Source organism: Aquarana catesbeiana, linkage group LG08 (genome assembly GCF_042186555.1).
Source record: "Aquarana catesbeiana isolate 2022-GZ linkage group LG08, ASM4218655v1, whole genome shotgun sequence".
In the NCBI taxonomy this organism is placed as follows: domain Eukaryota; kingdom Metazoa; phylum Chordata; class Amphibia; order Anura; family Ranidae; genus Aquarana; species Aquarana catesbeiana.
In genome coordinates, this window is record NC_133331.1 from 17,310,450 (window position 1) to 17,331,950 (window position 21,501).

Sequence of the window (21,501 nt, forward strand, 5' to 3'; positions counted from 1 at the left end):
AGTTGTATGTGTGCCCCGCTCTGAGGACATGGGGGTCAGTCATGTGACCTCCCCCCTTGTGTACATTGATATGAGGGGGACCATGTGACCCTAAAATGTGTGTCACCTCCTGGCCTGGTACTGACCTCAGGAGGACACAAACCTCTGTGATCTCCATTGGTCAGACTAGGCAAGCCTTGTCTATGAGGATCCTCCTGGTACTGACCTCAGGAGGACACCTACCTCTGATCTCCTCCATTGGTTAGACTAAGAGAGGCCAGCCTTGTCTATGAGGATCCTCCTGGTACTGACCTCAGGAGGACACCTACCTCTGATCTTCTCCATTGGTCAGACTAGGCAAGCCTTGTCTACATGGATCCTCCTGGTACCTACCTCAAGAGGACACCTACCTCTGTGATCTCCATTGGTCAGACTAGGCAAGCCTTGTCTATGAGGATCCTCCTGGTACTGACCTCAGGAGGACACCTACTTCTGTGATCTCCTCCATTGGTTAGACTAAGAGAGGCCAGCCTTGTCTACGAAGACCCCCCTGGTGCTGACCTCAGGAGGACACCTACCTCTGTGATATCCTCCATTAGTCAGACTAGGCAAGCCTTGTCTATGAGGATCCTCCTGGTACTGACCTCAGGAGGACACCTACTTCTGTGATCTCCTCCATTGGTTAGACTAAGAGAGGCCAGCTTTGTCTACGAAGACCCCCCTGGTGCTGACCTCAGGAGGACACCTACCTCTGTGATATCCTCCATTAGTCAGACTAGGCAAGCCTTGTCTATGAGGATCCTCCTGGTACTGACCTCAGGAGGACACCTACCTCTGTGATCTCCTCGATTGGTCAGACTAAGAGAGGCCAGCCTAGTCTATGAGGATCCTTCTGGTACTGACCTCAGGAGGACACCTACCTCTGATCTCCTCCATTGGTCAGACTAAGAGAGGCCAGCCTTGTCTACGAGGATCCTTCTGGTACTGACCCTAGGAGGACACCTACCTCTGTGATCTCCATTGGTCAGACTAGGCAAGCCTTGTCTATGAGGATGCTCCTGGTACTGACCTCAGGAGGACACCTACCTCTGATCTCCTCCATTGGTCAGACTAGGCAAGCCTTGTCTACATGGATCCTCCTGGTACTGACCTCAGGAGGACACATACCTCTGTAATCTCCATTGGTCAGACTAGGCAAGCCTGGTCTATGAGGATCCTCAGGGGGACACCTACTTTTGTGATCTCCTCCATTGGTTAGACTAAGGGAGGCCAGCTTTGTCTATGAGGATCCTCCTGGTACTGACCTCAGGAGGACACCCACGTCTGATCTCCTCCATTGGTCAGACTAAGAGAGGCCAGCCTTGTCTATGAGGATCCTCCTGGCACTGACCTCAGGAGGACACCTACCTCTGTGATCTCCTCCATTGGTCAGACTTGGCAAGTCTTGTCTATGAGGATCCTGCTGGCACTGATCTCAGGAGGACACCTACCTCTGATCTCCTCCATTGGTCAGACTAAGAGAGACCAGCCTTGTCTACATGGATCCTCCTGGTACTGACCTCAGGAGGACACCTACCTCTGTGATCTCCTCGATTGGTTAGACTAAGAGAGGCCAGCCTTGTCTGAGGATCCTTCTGGCACTGACCTCTGGAGGACACCTACCTCTGATCTCCTCCATTGGTCAGACTAAGAGAGGCCAGCCTTGTCTACTAGGATTCTCCTGGTACTGACCTCAGAAGGACACCCACCTCTGATCTCCTCCATTGGTCAGACTAAGAGAGGCCAGCCTTGTCTATGAGGATCCTCCTTGCACTGATCTCAGGGGGACATCTACCTCTGTGAGTTCCTTCATTGGTCAGGATAGGTCAGGCGTGTCTATGAGGATCCTCCCGGTACTGACCCCAGGAGGATACATACCTCTGTGATCTCCTTCATTGGTCAGACTAAAGCTGGCCATACACCTATAGATTATCTGCAGATTTTCTATGGTTAGATAGAAAAAGTGGGAGATTCCTCCATCCACACAATTTAGCGAACATGGAGAGATCTGTTGCACTTTTTCTATCTAACCATAGAAAATCTGCAGATAATCTATGGGTGTATGGCCAGCTTAAGGCAGGCCAGCCTTGTCTGAGGATACTCCTGGTACTGACCCCAGGAGGACACATACCTCTGTGATCTCCTTCATTGGTCAGACTAAGGGAGGCCAGCCTTGTCTGAGGATACTCCTGCTACTGACCTCAGGAAGACAACGACCTCTGTGATCTCCTCCATTAGTCAGCACAGGAGAGACCACCCTTATCTATGAGGATCCTCCTGCTACTGACCTCAGGAGGACAGCTACCTCTGTGATCCCCTCCATTGGTTAGGAGAGGCCAGCCTTGTCTATGAGGAGCCTCTTGGTACTGACCTCAGGGGGTCACCCACCTCCTGTGATATCCTCCATTGGTCAGGACAGGAGAGGCCAGCCTTGTCTATGAGGATCCTCCTGGCACTGACCTCAGGGGAATACCTACCTCTGTGATCTCCTTTATTGATCAGACTAGGGAAGGCCAGCCTTGTCTATGAAGATCCTCCTTGTACTGACCTCAGAAGGACACCTACCTTTGTGATCTCCTCCATTGGTCATGACAGAAGTGGCTGGCCTTGTTTATGAGGATCCTCCTGACACTCACCTCAGGGGGTCCTCTACCTCTGTGATCTCCTCCATTGCTCAGAACAGAAGAGGCCAGCCTTGTCTGAGGATCCTCCTGGTACAAACCTCAGGGGGACACTTTTCTCTGTGATCTCCCCCATTGGACAGGACAGGAGAGGTCAGCCTTGTCTATGAGGATCCTCTTGGCACTGACTTCAGGCGAACACATACCTCTGTGATCTCCTCCATTGGTCAGACTAAGAGAGACCACCCTTGTCTATGAGAATCCTCCTGGTACTGACCTCAGGAGGCCACCTGCCTCTGTGATCAGCTCCATTGGTCAGCTTAAGGGAGATCAGGCTTGTCTGAGGATTCTCCTGGTACTGACCTCCACAAGGACACCTACCGCTGTGATCTCCTCCATTGGTCAGGAAAGGCCAGTCTTGCTCGAGGATCCTCTTGACACTGTCCTCAGGGGGACATCTAGCTCTGTGATCTCCAATGATCAGGGGAGGAGAGTCCAGTCTTGGCCATGAGGATCCTATGGCATTGACCTCAGTGGGACACCTACCTAAGTGATCTCCATTGGTCAGGGCAGTAGATGCCAGTCTTGTCTATGAAGATCCTCCTGGAATTGAACTCAGGGTGACTGCTGCGTGTGCGAGTTACTTCATTGGTAGGCCAAGGAGGCCAGCATTGTCTATGAGGATCCACTTGACCAGGCACTGACCTCAGGGTGTCTGTTTGAGTTCCTTCAATAGGAGGCCAGCCTTGTCTCGTCTGTGAGAATCCTCCTGACCAGGCAGTGACCTTAGGGTATCTGAATTTAATTTAATAGGAGGTCAGCATTGTTTGTGAGGATCCTCCTTACCAGTCATTGACCTCAGGGTGTCTGTTTGAGTTCCTTCAGTGGGAGACCAGCCTTGTCTATGAGGTTCCTCCTGACTAGGCACTGACCTCAGGGTGTCTGTTTGAGTTCCTTCAATAGGAGGCCAACCTTGTCTTGTCTATGAGGATCCTCCTGACCAAGCATTGACCCCAGGGTGTCTGAGTTTCTTCAATAGGAGGCCAGCCTTGTCTATGAGGATCCACTTGACCAGGCACTGACCTCGGTGTCTGTTTGAGATCCTTCAGTAGGAGGCCAGATTTGTTTTTGAGGTTCCTCCTGACCAGGCACTGACCTCTGGGTGTCTGTTTGAGCTCCTTCAATAGGAGGACAGCCTTGCCTTGTCTATGAAGATCTTCCTGACCAGGCACTGGCTTCAGTAGGAGGCCAGCCTTGTCAACGAGGATCCTCTTGACCAGACACTGACCTCAGGGTGTCTGAGTTCCTTCAAGTCCTTCTTACCGATGAATGGCCATTTCTATAGAATCAATGTCATTATAGTGTCTTTTATTAGTGCTGTATGAATCCTGGCTCTGATATGACTGTTTCTTTCCTTTGCAGAGAGATGGCGGAGCAGGGGTTCCTCATGGAGGTCTGTGTGGATTCTGTGGAGTCTGCAGTAAATGCTGAACGAGGAGGTAAGTTTTATTTAAGCTGTAATCATAGTCACTGAAATTTCATAGAAGCATTAGGCCGGGTTCACATGTGTGCGAATTGGATGCGGGTTTCTCTCCGCATCCAATTCACATGACAGGCGAGTGTTACCGGCTCTCTATAGAACTGGTTCACACATGTCCGGGGGTGGCCGCGGTCCACATTCCAAAAGGGTGCTGTGTGTCTTTGGGTCCGGTTTAGGTGCGAATTCAGGTAAAATTTCAGACCCAATTCGCACCTGAACCGGTGAACAGGAATGCACAGGACCCCATGCTGGGAACCGCGGCCGCACATATGTGGACCCGGCCTTAACCACTTCCGGACCGCCACACACCGATATACGTCCTAGCTTTGAAGAGGAATATCATTCTTATGGCAGCAGCTAGCTGCCATAACCCCAGTATCCTCTTCTTCGGCCGGCGGTCCGCTTTCAGAGAAGAGTGGTCTCTGCGGTGGATTTGCCGCAAGATCACTTTTATCGTCGGAGGCCCCCCCCTCCCTTCCCGCTGTGCTCCGGTGCCCTCCGCTGCTTACCGGAGCCATCGGCGGAGGCGATCGGATCATTTCACATGCTGGGTATGGAGACGGCTCCATACCATTGCAGGGCGGAAGCCACCTCAAAACTTCACTTCCGCCCATAGTTCTTAAAGGGCCATTTTTTTTTTTTTTGAATTTTTTTAAATGGCAAATTTTTTTTATTGCATTTTAGTGTCAATATGAGATCTGAGGTCTTTTTGACCCCCCAGATCTCATATTTAAGAGGTCCTGTCATGCTTTTTTCTTATTACAAGGGATTTTTACATTCCTTGCAATAGGAATAAAAGTGATACCCCTTTTTTTTTAAAAAAAGAACAGTGTAAAAATAAAAGGTAAAATAAGAAAAAAAATTATTTTTTTTAAACGCGCCCCGTCACACTGAGCTCGCGTGCAGAAGCGAACACATATATGAGTAGCACCCGCATATGAAAACGGTGTTCAAACCACACATGTGAGGTATCGCCGCGATCGGTAGAGCGAGAGCAATAATTCTAGCCCTAGACTTCCTCTGTAACTCAAAACATGCAACCTGTAGAATTTTTTTTTTTTTAAGGGTAAAAGTTTGTCGCCATTCCACGAGCGGGCGCAATTTACTCGGCGTAACATTATCTTTCACAATATCAAAAAATTGGGCTAACTTTACTGTTGTCTTATTTTATTAAATTAAAAAAACAGTATTTTTTCCCAAAAAAGTGCGCTTGTGCAAATACGGTGTGACAAAGCTTTGCAACGACCGCCATTTTATTCTCTAGGGTGTTAGAATAAAAAATGTATAATGTTTGGGGGTTTTAAGTAACTGTTTTTATCTTGTAAACAACAAATCTCAAAAAGAGGCTCGGTCCTTAAGTGGTTAATGTCACTTCAGTTTCGGTCTTTTAACAACTTCAATACCGGGCACTTTTACCCCCTTCCTGCACAGGCCAATTTTCAGCTTTCACACTTTGAATAACAGTTGCGCGGTCATGCAAGGCTGTACCCAAACTAAATTTTTATCATTTTGTTCACACAAATAAAGCTTTATACAAATAGAGCTATACTAGTAATGGCGGTGAATATATGCGGGATTCTGCACATGGTGGCCGCCTTGTGGCAGTTAATCTGCTATAGGGCGGTCAGTAGGCGGTTAAAATAAAATGGCCTTGTTTACATGGGACTGGAAAAGGAAGTAGAGTGGATCGGGTCCTCCTAGGCCATAGAGATGAGCCATCTTTCCTTCGCTCATCTCTATGCCCAGCCACTGCTAGCTCTGGATTGGTTCCCAGAACTACCAATCTCCCATGTAAGCCCGGGAACCACTGAAAAGTGGTGGGGGGGACTTCTAAAAAGTGATCTAGCGGCACTGGGACCACATTTATCAGAAAGACCGGCGCCCGAGGGAACAAAATAATACCAGGGTTATGGCATCCAGCTACACCCTTGGTATTAACCCCTTCATGCCTAAGCCTTTTCCTGACACTTGTTGCTTACAAGTTAAAATCAGTATTTTTTTTGCTAGAAAATTACTTAGAACCCCCAAACATTATATATATATATATATATATATATATATATATATATATATATATATATATATATATATATATATATAATTTTTTTTTTTAGAGAATAAAATGGCGGTCGTTGCAATATTTTATGTCACATGGTATTTGCGCAGCTGTCTTTTTAACCACTTAAGGACCGCCTAACGCCGATTTACGTCGGCAAAGCGGCACGGGCAGGCAAAATCACGTACATGTACGTGATTTGCCTTCCGCGGGTGGGGGGTCCGATCGGACCCCCCCCCGGTGCCCGAGGCGGTCCCGTTCTGTTCCCCGGCGATCCGAGATGAGGGGGAGGCCATCCGTTCGTGGCCCCCCCCCCTCGCGATCGCCGCCGGCCAATGGGAACATTCCTTTGCTGCTGTATGCTAAACAGCAGCAAAGGAAATGATGTCATCTCCCCTCGGCTCGGTAGTTTCCGTTCCAGCGCCGAGGGGAGAAGACATCCGAGTAAGTGAAAACACTACACACACACAGTAGAACATGCCAGGCATACAAAACACCCCGATCCCCCCCCCGATCGCCCCCCGATCCCCCCCTAATCAACCCCCCCCCCCCCTGTCACAAACTGACACCAGCAGGTTTTTTTTTTTTTTTCTGATTACTGCATTGGTGTCAGTTTGTGACAGTTACAGTGTCAGGGCAGTGAGTGTTAGGCCCCCTTTAGGTCTAGGATACCCCCCTAACCCCCCCTAATAAAGTTTTAACCCCTTGATCACCCCCTGTCACCAGTGTCACTAAGCGATCATTTTTCTGATCGCTGTATTAGTGTCGCTGGTGACGCTAGTTAGGGACGTAAATATTTAGGTTCGCCGTCAGCGTTTTATAGCGTCAGGGACCCCCATATACTATCTAATAAATGTTTTAACCCCTTGATTGCCCCCTAGTTAACCCTTTCACCACTGATCACCGTATAAACGTTACGGTTGACGCTGGTTAGTTCGTTTATTTTTTATAGTGTCAGGGCACCCGCCGTTTATTACCGAATAAAGGTTTAGCCCCCTGATCGCCCGGCGGTGATATGCGTTGCCCCAGGCAGCGTCAGATTAGCGCCAGTACCGCTAACACCCACGCACGCAGCATGCGCCTCCCTTAGTGGTATAGTATCTGATCGGATCAATATCTAATCCGATCAGATCTATACTAGCGTCCCCAGCAGTTTAGGGTTCCCAAAAACACAGTGTTAGCGGGATCAGCCCAGATACCTGCTAGCACCTGCGTTTTGTCCCTCCGCCCGGCCCAGCCCAGCCCACCCAAGTGCAGTATCGATCGATCGCTGTCACTTACAAAACACTAAACGCATAACTGCAGCGTTCGCAGAGTCAGGCCTGATCCCTGCGATCGCTAACAGTTTTTTTGGTAGCATTTTGGTGAACTGGCAAGCAAGCACCAGGCAGCGTCAGGTTAGCGCCAGTAGCGCTAACACCCACGCACGCACCGTACACCTCCCTTAGTGGTATAGTATCTGATCAGATCAATATCTGATCCGATCAGATCTATACTAGCGTCCCCAGCAGTTTAGGGTTCCCAAAAACGCAGTGTTAGCGGGATCAGCCCAGATACCTGCTAGCACCTGCGTTTTGCCCCTCCGCCCGGCCCAGCCCACCCAAGTGCAGTATCGATCGATCACTGTCCCTTACAAAACACTAAACGCATAACTGCAGCGTTCGCAGAGTCAGGCCTGATCCCTGCGATCGCTAACAGTTTTTTTGGTAGCATTTTGGTGAACTGGCAAGCACCAGCCCCAGGCAGCGTCAGGTTAGCGCCAGTACCGCTAACACCCACGCACGCACCGTACACCTCCCTTAGTGGTATAGTATCTGATCGGATCAATATCTGATCCGATCAGATCTATACTAGCGTCCCCAGCAGTTTAGGGTTCCCAAAAACGCAGTGTTAGCGGGATCAGCCCAGATACCCGCTAGCACCTGCGTTTTGCCCCTCCGCCCGGCCCAGCCCAGCCCACCCAAGTGCAGTATCGATCGATCACTGACACTTACAAAACACTAAACGCATAACTGCAGCGTTCGCAGAGTCAGGCCTGATCCCTGCGATCGCTAACAGTTTTTTTGGTAGCGTTTTGGTGAACTGGCAGGCACCAGCGGCCTAGTACACCCCGGTCGTAGTCAAACCAGCACTGCAGTAACACTTGGTGACGTAGCGAGTCCCATAAGTGCAGTTCAAGCTGGTGAGGTGGCAAGCACAAGTAGTGTCCCGCTGCCACCAAAAAGACAAACACAGGCCCGTCGTGCCCATAGTGCCCTTCCTGCTGCATTCGCCAATCCTAATTGGGAACCCACCACTTCTGCAGCGCCCGTACTTCCCCCATTCACATCCCCAATCAAATGCAGTCGGCTGCATGAGAGACATTTTCTTTATGTCCTCCCGAGTACCCCTACCCAACGAACCCCCCCCAAAAAAGATGTTGTGTCTGCAGGAAGCGCGGATATAGGCGTGACACCCGCTATTATTGTCCCTCCTGTCCTGACAATCCTGGTCTTTGCATTGGTGAATGTTTTGAACGCTACCATTCACTAGTTGAGTATTAGCGTAGGGTACAGCATTCCACAGACTAGGCACACTTTCACAGGGTCTCCCAAGATGCCATCGCATTTTGAGAGACCCGAACCTGGAACCGGTTACAGTTATAAAAGTTAGTTACAAAAAAAGTGTCAAAAAAAAAAAATATATATAAAATAAAAAAAAATAGTTGTCGTTTCATTGTTCTCTCTCTCTCTATTCTCTCTCTATTGTTCTGCTCTTTTTTACTGTATTCTATTCTGCAATGTTTTATTGTTATTATGTTTTATCATGTTTGCTTTTTCAGGTGTGCAATTTTTTATACTTTACCGTTTACTGTGCTTTATTGTTAACCATTTTTTTGTCTTCAGGTACGCCATTCACGACTTTGAGTGGTTATACCAGAATGATGCCTGCAGATTTAGGTATCATCTTGGTATCATTCTTTTCAGCCAGCGGTCGGCTTTCATGTAAAAGCAATCCTAGCGGCTAATTAGCCTCTAGACTGCTTTTACAAGCCGTGGGAGGGAATGCCCCCCCCCCCCACCGTCTTCCGTGTTTTTCTCTGGCTCTCCTGTCTCAACAGGGAACCTGAGAATGCAGCCGGTGATTCAGCCAGCTGACCATAGAGCTGATCAGAGACCAGAGTGGCTCCAAACATCTCTATGGCCTAAGAAACCGGAAGCTACGAGCATTTTATGACTTAGATTTCGCCGGATGTAAATAGCGCCATTGGGAAATTGGGGAAGCATTTTATCACACCGATCTTGGTGTGGTCAGATGCTTTGAGGGCAGAGGAGAGATCTAGGGTCTAATAGACCCCAATTTTTTCAAAAAAGAGTACCTGTCACTACCTATTGCTATCATAGGGGATATTTACATTCCCCGAGATAACAATAAAAATGATTAAAAAAAAATATATGAAAGGAACAGTTTAAAAATAAGATAAAAAAAGCAGAAAAATAATAAAGAAAAAAAAAAAAAAAAAAAAAAAAGCACCCCTGTCGCCCCCTGCTCTCGCGCTAAGGCGAACGCAATCGGCGGTCTGTCGTCAAACGTAAACAGCAATTGCACCATGCATGTGAGGTATCACCGCGAAGGTCAGATCGAGGGCAGTAATTTTTGCAGTAGACCTCCTCTGTAGATCTAAAGTGGTAACCTGTAAAGGCTTTTAAAGGCTTTTAAAAATGTATTTATTTTGTTGCCACTGCACGTTTGTGCGCAATTTTAAAGCATGTCATGTTTGGTATCCATGTACTCGGCCTAAGATCATCTTTTTTATTTCATCAAACATTTGGGCAATATAGTGTGTTTTAGTGCATTAAAATTTAAAAAAGTGTGTTTTTTCCCCAAAAAATGCGTTTGAAAAATCGCTGCGCAAATACTGTGTGAAAAAAAAAAATGAAACACCCACCATTTTAATCTGTAGGGCATTTGCTTTAAAAAAATATATAATGTTTGGGGGTTCAAAGTAATTTTTTTGCAAAAAAAAAATAACTTTTTCATGTAATCAAAAAGTGTCAGAAAGGGCTTTGTCTTCAAGTGGTTAGAAGAGTGGGTGATGTGTGACATAAGCTTCTAAATGTTGTGCATAAAATGCCAGGACAGTTCAAAACCCCCCCCAAATGACTCCATTTTGGAAAGTAGACACCCCAAGCTATTTGCTGAGAGGCATGTCGAGTCCATGGAATATTTTATATTGCGACACAAGTTGCGGGAAAGAGACACATTTTTTTTTTTTTGCACAAAGTTGTCACTAAATGATATATTGCTCAAACATGCCATGGAAATATGTGAAGTTACACCCCAAAATACATTCTGCTGCTTCTCCTGAGTACGGGGATACCACATGTGTGAGACTTTTTGGGAGCCTAGCCATGTACGGGACCCCGAAAACCAAGCACCGCCTTCAGGCTTTCTAAGGGCGTGAATTTTTGATTTCACTCTTCACTGCCTATCACAGTTTCGGAGGCCATGGAAAGCCCAGGTGGCACAAAACCCCCCCAAATGACCCCATTTTGGAAAGTAGACACCCCAAGCTATTTGCTGAGAGGTATAGTGAGTATTTTGCAGACCTCACTTTTTGTCACAAAGTTTTGAAAATTGAAAAAAGAAAAAAAAAAAAGTTTTTTCTTGTCTTTCTTCATTTTCAAAAACAAATGAGAGCTGCAAAATACTCACCATGCCTCTCAGCAAATAGCTTGGGGTGTCTACTTTCCAAAATGGGGTCATTTGGGGGGGTTTTGTGCCACCTGGGCATTCCATGGCCTCCGAAACTGTGATAGGCAGTAAAGAGTGAAATCAAAAATTTTCACCCTTAGAAATCCTGAAGGCGGTGATTGGATTTCGGGGCCCCGTACGCGGCTAGGCTCCCAAAAAGTCCCACACATGTGGTATCCCCATACTCAGGAGAAGCAGCTAAATGTATTTTGGGGTGCAATTCCACATATGCCCATGGCCTGTGTGAGCAATATATCATTTAGTGACAACTTTATGCAAAAAAAAAAAAAAAAAAAAAAGTGTCACTTTCCCACAACTTGTGTCAAAATATAAAATATTCCATGGACTCAATATGCCTCTCAGCAAATAGCTTTGGGTGTCTACTTTCCAAAATGGGGTCATTTTGGGGGGTTTTGTGCCACCTGGGCATTCCATGGCCTCCGAAACTGTGATAGGTAGTGAGGAGTAAAATCAAAAATTTTCACCCTTAGAAATCCTGAAGGCGGTGATTGGTTTTCGGGGCCCCGTACGCAGCTAGGCTCCCAAAAAGTCCCACACATGTGGTATCCCCATACTCAGGAGAAGCAGCTGAATGTATTTTGGGGTGCAATTCCACATAGGCCCATGGCCTGTGTGAGCAATATATCATTTAGTGACAACTTTTTGTAAATATTTTTTTTTTTTTTGTCATTATTCAATCACTTGGGACAAAAAAAATAAATATTCAATGGGTTCAACATGCCTCTCAGCAATTTCCTTGGGGTGTCTACTTTCCAAAATGGGGTCATTTGGGGGGGTTTTGTACTGCCCTGCCATTTTAGCACCTCAAGAAATGACATAGGCAGTCATAAACTAAAAGCTGTGTAAATTACAGAAAATGTACCCTAGTTTGTAGACGCTATAACTTTTGCGTAAACCAATAAATATACGCTTATTGACATTTTTTTTACCAAAGACATGTGGCCGAATACATTTTGGCCTAAATGTATGACTAAAATTTAGTTTATTGGATTTTTTTTATAACAAAAAGTAGAAAATATAATTTTTTTTCAAAATTTTCGGTCTTTTTCCGTTTATAGCGCAAAAAATAAAAACCGCAGAGGTGATCAAATACCATCAAAAGAAAGCTCTATTTGTGGGAAGAAAAGGACGCAAATTTTGTTTGGGTACAGCATTGCATGACCACGCAATTAGCAGTTAAAGCGACGCAGTGCCAAATTGGAAAAAGACCTCTGGTCCTTAGGCAGCATAATGGTCCGGGGATCAAGTGGTTAAAAGCAATTGTTTTGGAAGAAATACACTTTCATGAATTTAGGGAAAAAAAACAGTCAAGTTTGCCCAGTTTTTTTTTTTTTTTGTACAATGTGAAAGATGATGTTACACCGAGTAAATGGATACCTAACATGTCACGCTTTAAAGTTGCGCCTATCGTGGGGTGGCGACAAACTCCGGTAAAAATGTCAATAGGCGACGCTTTAAAAATTTCGACAGGTTATCAGTTTTGAGTTACAGAGGAGGTCTAGCACTAGAATTATTGCTCTCGCTGTAACGATCGTGGCGATACCTCACATGTGTGGTTTGAACACCGTTTACATTTGCGGGTGCGACTTATGTATGTGTTCGCTTCCGCGCAGGAGCACGGAGGGATGGGACGCTTTTAAATTTTTTTATTTTATTTTATTTTTACACTGTCCCTTTAAAAAAGTTTTTATTTTTATCACTTTTTTTGCTGTCACAAGTAATGTAAACATCTCTTGTGACAGTAATAGTCGGTGACAGGTACTCTTTATGGAGGGATCTGGGAATCTGAAAGACCCCAAACCCCCTCCTGTGCACTTAAGGTGGTTGTAAAGATTCGTTTTTTTTTTTTAAATAACAAACATATTATACTTACCTCCACTGTGCAGTTAGTTTTGCACAGAGTGGCCCCGAGCCTCCTCTTCTGGGGTCCGTCGGCGGCTCCCGCAGCTCCTCCCTGCATCAGATAACCCTCTAGGAGAAGCGCTCTCCTGGGGGGGGGTTTACCTTGCGGGCGCGCTCCCGAGTCCAGCATTTGTGTCCACAGACATGAATGCCGGACTTGGCCCCGGCACCTGTGTCATTGGATCTGATTGACAGCAGCGTGAGCCAATGGCTGCTCTGCTATCAACCTATCCTATCAAGAGCCGAGAACCCCGGGCAGAGAAAGAGCGCGTCTCCAGCGTGTGAAATTCCAGGGCTCGGGTAAAGAAAACGGGGGGGGGGGGGGGCTGGAGAGCCGGTGTTCTGTCGAGAAGTGCCCCCCATCGAATAGTGCCCGGGCTGAAGGGTGCATGCGTCGTACGTAACGGCACAACAGCTGATTTTAACATCAGCTGTTGTGCCGGCGAGACAGCGCAGGCGCACAATAGACAACAGAATTTTTATTTTCTGTCAGATTGTGCCCCGAGCTCCCGTTGGCGAGTTCATGTCCATGATGGGCGGATTTCTACAAATTGGGGGCGGAATGTAAAAATCCACCCATCACAAAGTTTTATCTTTTTGCGACGCTGGCCATCTAATTCTGCCCACAATCCGCTCACAACGTGTAGAAATCCGCCCATCATGGACATGAACTCGCCACGGGAGCGCGGGGCACAATCTGACAGAAGATAAAAATTCTGTCGTCTATTGTGCGCCTGCGCCGTCTCACCATCACAACAGCTGATGTTAAAATCAGCTGTTGGGCTGTTACGTACGGGGCATGCGTTGCGCATGCGCCCTTCAGCGCATGCACTATCCGATGGGGGACACTTCTCAACAGAACACCGGTCACTACCAGGTGTTTTTTCACCTTAATGCATAGGATGCATTAAGGTGAAAAAACATGAAGGTTTACAACCCCCTTTTAAAAGCATTCAAAACGCCAAGTTTGGCAGTTTTGAATAGTGTATTTTTTTTTTTTTAATTTGGCGCCTTTAAGGCTCCAGCAAACAGAAAGTGATGTCATGACATCGCTTCCTGGTTACTAGATCACAGACCCAATCAAAGCCAAATCTGGCTTAGTTCGGGCCTCCGGCCTGCCGGTGGACGTGCCGATTGGTCACTCGGGCCTCCCAGTGGGACAGGAGAGCCCGGGCGAGCCACGGAAGGCGGCGGGAAGGGAGGGGGGGGGGAGAGACATCTCCTCCCGCTGCCTCTAATAACAGCTGAGTGGCTGCTTAGCCACATTGGTTGTTATTACAAGAAAGCCGATCGTCTGCTCTAAAGAATGGTACCGGGGTACAACCCCTTCAAGCCGAAGGCTGCATATTTTCATTACAAATTCCTGCATGTATTACAAGAAGAGAGCGATTTGTATATGTTTTGTGGTTTGTATTATGATTTGTATACTGCAGAAGCATTTCCTGAGAACCCTCTGCTGGTTTTGTAGGTATGATCCTCACTTTTATTAATATTATGTGTGGTGACCTTGCTGTATCTCCATGGTTTTTATTTCCTTTTTAGGTGCTGGAAGGATTGAGTTGTGTGCTAGTCTATTAGAAGGAGGAATTACACCCACCATAGGTGAGAATTTTGCTCAATTTATTTCCTAATTCTCATTTGATGGATGTCTCTGTCCCATTGGTTCAGAGTGTGATACCTACAGCGCTGTCGTCCAGTTCTGGGTGGCGTCTATTCACTTCCTCCCAGAACCACCCCCCACCGCGACACGCTCTGTGTCCTTAGGAACAGCTGATCACAGATCAGGTTAAAGAACCAATCACAGTGGCCCTTTACCATGTGATCAGCTGTGTCCAATCACAGCGGATCACGATGCAAACACACTTGCCGGTTATCGGCATTCCTTTCCTCATTCTGTCGCAGTGTGAGGAGAGAACTGGTAACCGGCAAGTGTGAAAGGAGACATCTACACTGATAATCAGGACACCGATCATCAGAGCAGCCTATCAGTAGGGATGCACTGATATATTGGCGCCTAAAAATTTTTGCTTGAAAATTATGGTTATCTGCGTTTACCGAAAAAAAGGTGCCGATAATGGCCACCGAAAAACGCATGCAATTTTGCTGTTATTTTCATAAGTGATGTGACAAAAAAAATGCATAAAAAAATACAACACGGGTGCATTTGATTTAAATCAAGTGATTTTAAATCATGATTTTTAAAGAGCAACTGTCATCCCTGTCCCACTGTTGGCTCCTCCTCTGTCCCGCTGTTGGCTCCTCCTCTGTCCCGCTGTGGGCTCCTCCTCTGTCCCGCTGTGGGCTCCTCCTCTGACCCGCTGTTGACTCCTCCTCCGCTGACCCACTGTTGGCTGCTCCTCCTCTGACCCGCTGTTGGCTCCTCCTCCTCTGACCCGCTGTTGGCTCCTCCTCCTCTGACCCGCTGTTGGCTCCTCCTCCTCTGACCCGCTGTTGGCTCCTCCTCCTCTGACCCGCTGTTGGCTCCTCCTCCTCTGACCCGCTGTTGGCTCCTCCTCCTCTGACCCGCTGTTGGCTCCTCCTCCTCTGTCCCGCTGTTGGCTCCTCCTCTGTCCCGCTGTTGGCTCCTCCTCTGTCCCGCTGTTGGCTCCTCCTCTGTCCCGCTGTTGGCTCCTCCTCTGACCCGCTGTTGGCTCCTCCTCTGACCCGCTGTTGACTCACCGACAGTCTTATTCACTTTAATGGGACGGCTGGTGATGCGGCAGTGACACAACACATGAGGGACGTGGCGGCAGCAGGTGAGTGGACGCCCGCTAACAGGCGCTGCCATGATGTATCTGAAGTAACAGGTGCTCTTTAAATGTAAGGACTTATTCTTCCTGGTAGTTAGAATCTTTAATATTTGCAAACAAAATGAAGATTTCTTATTTAGAATATTAAGCTGTCAGGTTTGTAAAACAGCGATATCAGAACCGATTCCATCATACACTTTAGTGTACATAGTTTTGCAAAACAATGGGATAAAGGAATATTCCTGAACTTTGGTTTATCTCATGGTTACTGTGAAATTGTGTGGATGCATCAATGCAGTGCATGTTATCTCAGCTTGCAGAGCTTGGATTCATTGAATGAGTTTACCAAAATTGTAAATATTGCAGAATATACAGCCCCATGCTACAAAACTAAGCTCCATTTCATGCCGAATAAACTAAATCATTAATGTATCTTAAATAGAAAACTAGAAATAGAAATTTTTACTCCAAAAGCATTTTTATTAGAATAGAAAATGGGATTATTTTGATTTAAAATCGGATTTGTTTGTTTTTTAAAAATTAAAAAAAAAAATCACAGATTTTTTTTTTTTTTTTCCACCCTGGCTTTTGATGCATATTTGCCGCATTTTCAATGCATTTCAATGGGGAGGTGTATTACACCGCAATGGGTAGCGCAGTGGACCAGTGTAAAGACATACATAGAATTTAAAGAGATGCATTTTTATTGCTCCTCCCCTTTTTTTATTTTTTTTTATGCAAAAGCTCTTTAGAAACTAATGAAAAAGTCGAATATAATACAATTGTATATAATATATATATATATATATATATATATATATATATATATATATATATATATATATATATTATAATATAATATAATTTTTTTTTTTTTTTTTTTTTTTTTTAAATACTGACCATTTTTGTTTTCGGCCAAGCACATTTTGAATTTTCAGTTTCGGTCCAGAGTTTTAATTTCGGTGCGTCACTCAGAGGGTGCATTGGGGGGCACTGATGAAGCTGCACTGATAGGACCTTATAGGCGGCATTGATCGGTACTGATGAGGCGGCATTGATAGGCAGACCTGATATGCTGCACTGCTTCGAAAAGCTCCATTTTTGTGTGGAACTCCGCTTTAAAGGAACCGTACAACTGGCTCCCCGCCAATGGGGCAGGGTTCCTCCATGTTTCAGGGGTGCCAGGCAGGCCGCAGTGGTTCAGCAACAAGTGTCTCAGTTCCCAGGAACATTCCTCAGTGCTTACAGCTTGTGAGTCTCTCCATGCTGCCTCCCTGACACCGGTGCCAACTCCATCCTGCTGCCTTTCGAGCTTTAACCTTTTTCGCTGCCAGAGCTGTTTTTTCGCATCTTTTTTTTTTTTTTTTTTTCACACGTTTTAAAAATCTTTTTAGGCCTGAAGATTACATAAAACCAGTGACGGTGAACCTCGGCACCCTCCGATGCTCGTGCACTCTGCAGTGCAGTTTAGCATCATGGGAAATGTAGTTCCAAAATATCTGAAGGGTGCCGAGGTTCACCATTACTGCTCTTAAGGTGTTTTTTTTTTTGTTTGTTTGTTTGTGTTTTTCTAGGTCTTTTACAGATAGTGAAGCAGTATGTGCAGATTCCGGTATTTGTGATGATTCGGCCGCGGGGAGGAGATTTCCTTTACTCGGACCGCGAAGTGGAGGTGATGAAGGCTGACATCCGGCTTGCCAAAATCCACGGGGCGGATGGATTGGTGTTTGGAGCCCTGACAGAGGATGGCAGAATTGATACAGAACTGTGCATGGATTTACTTGGTAAGGAATATATATAATATATACACTCACCAGCCACTTTATATGATACACCTTGATAGTACCGGGTTGGACCCTCTTTTACCTTCAGAACTGCCTTCATTCTAATAGATGAGGGCGGTGGAGGGGGATGTATGCAGAGTGTGGGGGATGGGAGAGAGTGGTGCAGAGGTCAGAGCCGAGACAGGGTGGAAGTGCGGTGTGGACAGTCTGTGAAAGATAGTAGAACTCTGCACTCTGTACATAGAGCACCCCTAAACTCTGCACTCTGTACATAGAGCACCCCTAAACTCTGCACTCTGTACATAGAGCACCCCTAAACTCTGCACTCTGTACATAGAGCACCCCTAAACTCTGCACTCTGTACATAGAGAGCACCCCTGAACTCTGCACTCTGTACATAGAGCACCCCTAAACTCTGCACTCTGTACATAGAGCACCCCTAAACTCTGCACTCTGTACATAGAGCACCCCTGAACTCTGCACTCTGTACATAGAGCACCCCTGAACTCTGCACTCTGTACATAGAGCACCCCTGAACTCTGCACTCTGTACATAGAGAGCACCCCTGAACTCTGCACTCTGTACATAGAGAGCACCCCTGAACTCTGCACTCTGTACATAGAGCACCCTGAACTCTGTACATAGAGCACCCCTGAACTCTGCACATAGAGCACCCCTGAACTCTGCACTCTGTACATAGAGCACCCTGAACTCTGCGCTCTGTACATAGAGCACCCTGAACTCTGCGCTCTGTACATAGAGCACCCTGAACTCTGCGCTCTGTACATAGAGCACCCTGAACTCTGCGCTCTGTACATAGAGCACACCCCTGAACTCTGCGCTCTGTACATAGAGCACCCTGAACTCTGCGCTCTGTACATAGAGCGCACCCCTGAACTCTGCACTCTGTACATAGAGAGCACCCCTGAACTCTGCACTCTGTACATAGAGAGCACCCCTGAACTCTGCACATAGAGCACCCTGAACTCTGTACATAGAGCACCCCTGAACTCTGCACTCTGTACATAGAGCACCCCTGAACTCTGTACATAGAGCACCCCTGAACTCTGCACTCTGTACATAGAGCACCCCTGAACTCTGCACGCTGTACAAAGGGCACCCCTGAACTCTGCACGCTGTAGACGGAGCACCCCTGAACTCTGCACACTGTACATAGGGTACCATGAAGCTGTACCCCCTGAAACCTAACACCATGTTCCTGCCCTGCATCAGCGATATCTTGCTATGCACCTGAACCTGAGGGACCACCAACACACCTGGAAACCGTTAAATGGGCTTTGTTAAAGGCAGAAGAAAATTGGGTTAGGCAACCAGTGTACAATATAGAATATAGTTCTATGCAAGTGCAAACAGCCTCACCATAGAGGACAGCGTTTGCATAGAAATGACCTATTTGGCAATGCCAGGGTGAAGTTGGCTAAAGTCCTTCTGGCTTTGTAGGAACAAAGTCACAGCTCTTGGGTGGAGTCGGATGAAAGGCCGTTGGCCTACCTGTCCAGCCTGCGTGCCTCTATAGATCTGAGCAAGTCTCAGCGCCACACATCAGCCTGATATCCGAGCAACAGAATACTGGAACAGCAACAGTCTCTTAGCATGGTCCTTCTTGGTTGGCACAGCTGACAACAGCTGGCATTATTTCACCTGTTAAGACACTGGTGCAGTTTAGGGTTATAGTAAGTCAGACATTCACTTTCAGATGTGGGCATGGCGGGGTTTTTGGGCTCTGTTTGTGGTATAAGCAAATTATTATTATTAATAATTTCATTTTTTAAATTTTTTTCACAGCTGTCTCTCGCCCCCTTCCTGTCACTTTCCATCGAGGTAAGCAGCATCCAGCCTTCCGCCATAGTAAGGTGACTTTATACTCAAACGCCAGAGTGGGCCCTTGTAGTAAATCTGCCTGGATACCGTGTCCCCCTTTTTTCAAATTGGCTGGAATTCTTTTTTTATTTATTAGCTGACAATAAAACCACTTCAGCCCCGGAAGATTTACCCCCTTAATGACCAGGCAGTTTTTTGCGATACAGCACTGCATTGCTTTAACTGACAATTGCGCAGTCGTGCGACGCTGTACACAAAAAAATTGATGTCCTTTTTTTTTCCCCCACAAATAGAGCTTTTTTTTTTTTTTTTTTTTGGTATTTGATCACCTTTGCGGTTTTTATCTTGCGCTATAAAAAAAAAAAAAGACCGACAATTTTGAAAAAAAAAAAACCACTACACTTTTTTGCTTTCTGCTATAAAACCTATCCCAAAAAAATATAAAAAAACAAATTTACTCATCAGTTTAGGCCAATATGTATTCTGCTACATAATTTTGGTTAAAATAATTGCAACAAGCATAAATATTGATTGGTTTGCTCAAAAGTTTTTTTTTTTTTTTTTTTTTATGTTTTTACTAGTAATGGCAGGGATCTGTGATTTTTATTATTATTATTATTATTTTTTTTTTTTCCCTTCACCTGTCCGGGTTCGCAGACTCTGGCTGTGTGAGTCGCCAGAGCTGCAATGCCATCACTCCCACGCGTGGCACAGGACTCTGAAGGAATGGCCCGGGTGGCCGGTCCTTCAGAGCGCATGAGCCGGTAACATCTCCGGCTGCATGTACTGTAAATTTCTCCTAAACGGTGCATGTTTGAGTTATTTACAGTACCTATAGGTAAGCGGCACCTCCCCCGAAAGGTGCCCTATGTTGCAGTGGAGGGGGGAGGGGGAGGCAAACAAGCGGAGCTTCCCCTTTTGGGTGGAGCCCTGCTTTAATGCAGATGGAAAAGCCAATAGATTTAACAGGCTACATCAAATAACACAACACTGCAGAGATGATCAACCCCGTGTTAGATGAAACTTACCCAGCTGTATATTTTTTACAATTTGCCTTTGAAATCAATGAATACGAGTGCTGCGATGGAAATTAGTCATTTAACTACTTGCCGACCGCACTATAACCGAATGACGGCTACAGTGCGGTTGTCTGGTTCTGGGAGGCCGTCATATGATGTCCTCCCAGAACCGTGCCCGCTACGCTCTGTGATTGCTCTGTCCTTTGGAACCAACTGATCACAGATCGAGGGAAAGAGCCAATCACAGCGGCTCCTTACTACGTGATCAGCTGTGTCCAATCACAGCTGATCACAATGTAAACATTTGCCGGTTAGCGGCATTCCTTTCCTCATGCGGTCACAGTGTGAAAATAGCGATATCTATATTATATATTTTATTTATATATATATATATATATATATATATATATATATATATATATATATATATATATATATATATATATATATATATATATATATATATATAGTATATCTACAGTATATATTCGAGTATAAGTCAACCCGAATATAAGCCAAGGCACCTAATTTTACCACAAAAAACTAGGAAAACTTATTGACCCGAGTATAAGACGAGGGTGAGAAATGCGCAGCTACTGTAAGTGGAAAAGAGGGTCAGCAATGCCCATTTGCAGCCTCACTGTGCCCATTTGCTGCCATAGCTCCCGAACTTCAAACTCGGTAGTTAAGGGTTCCTAGATGCCCCCTAGCTGCAGCCAAAATTTGGGGTCTCTGGACCCAAAGGGTCCCGAAATGACATTGCTGCAGACGGACACAGTCGACCGAATTTGGGGCCCAGTATCTCAGGGCCACTTGGTGATAGGAACCCCAAATTTGGTGTGCAAACCCAGTGGAACTAGCACTACAGCTGGGGTTCCTAGTACCAAGTGGCCCCGAGATACGGGGCCCCAAAGTCGGTTCGGAAAATGTCAAGCACTTTTCTGCAGCAGAGAATGACATTTTCTGAACTAACTTTGGGGCCCCGTATCTTGGGGCCACTTGGTGCTAGGAACCCTAGCTTCTGATATGTGGTAGTGCTAGATCCACTGGGCTTGCACACCAAATTTGGGGTTTCTAGCACCAAGTGGCCCCGAGATACGGGGCCCCAAATTCGGTTGGGTAAATGTCATTCTCTGCTGCAGAAAAGTGCTTGACTCGAGTATAAGCCGAGGGGGGCATTTTCAGCACATAAAAAATGTGCTGAAAAACTCGGC

At 46.2% G+C, this 21,501-nt stretch overlaps 1 protein-coding gene across 2 annotated transcripts in view; it reads left to right on the forward strand.

Moving 5' to 3' along the window:
- CUTC (cutC copper transporter) overlaps window positions 1–21,501 on the forward strand; it is a 35,058-nt gene that overhangs the window by 270 nt on the left and 13,287 nt on the right. For both annotated transcript variants that reach the window (XM_073595560.1, XM_073595561.1), the window contains exons 2-5: window positions 4,062–4,138; window positions 14,435–14,494; window positions 17,217–17,426; window positions 19,233–19,268. In XM_073595560.1, coding sequence (XP_073451661.1) covers window positions 4,062–4,138; window positions 14,435–14,494; window positions 17,217–17,426; window positions 19,233–19,268 — 383 coding nt within the window. The remainder of the gene's footprint in view (window positions 1–4,061; window positions 4,139–14,434; window positions 14,495–17,216; window positions 17,427–19,232; window positions 19,269–21,501) is intronic.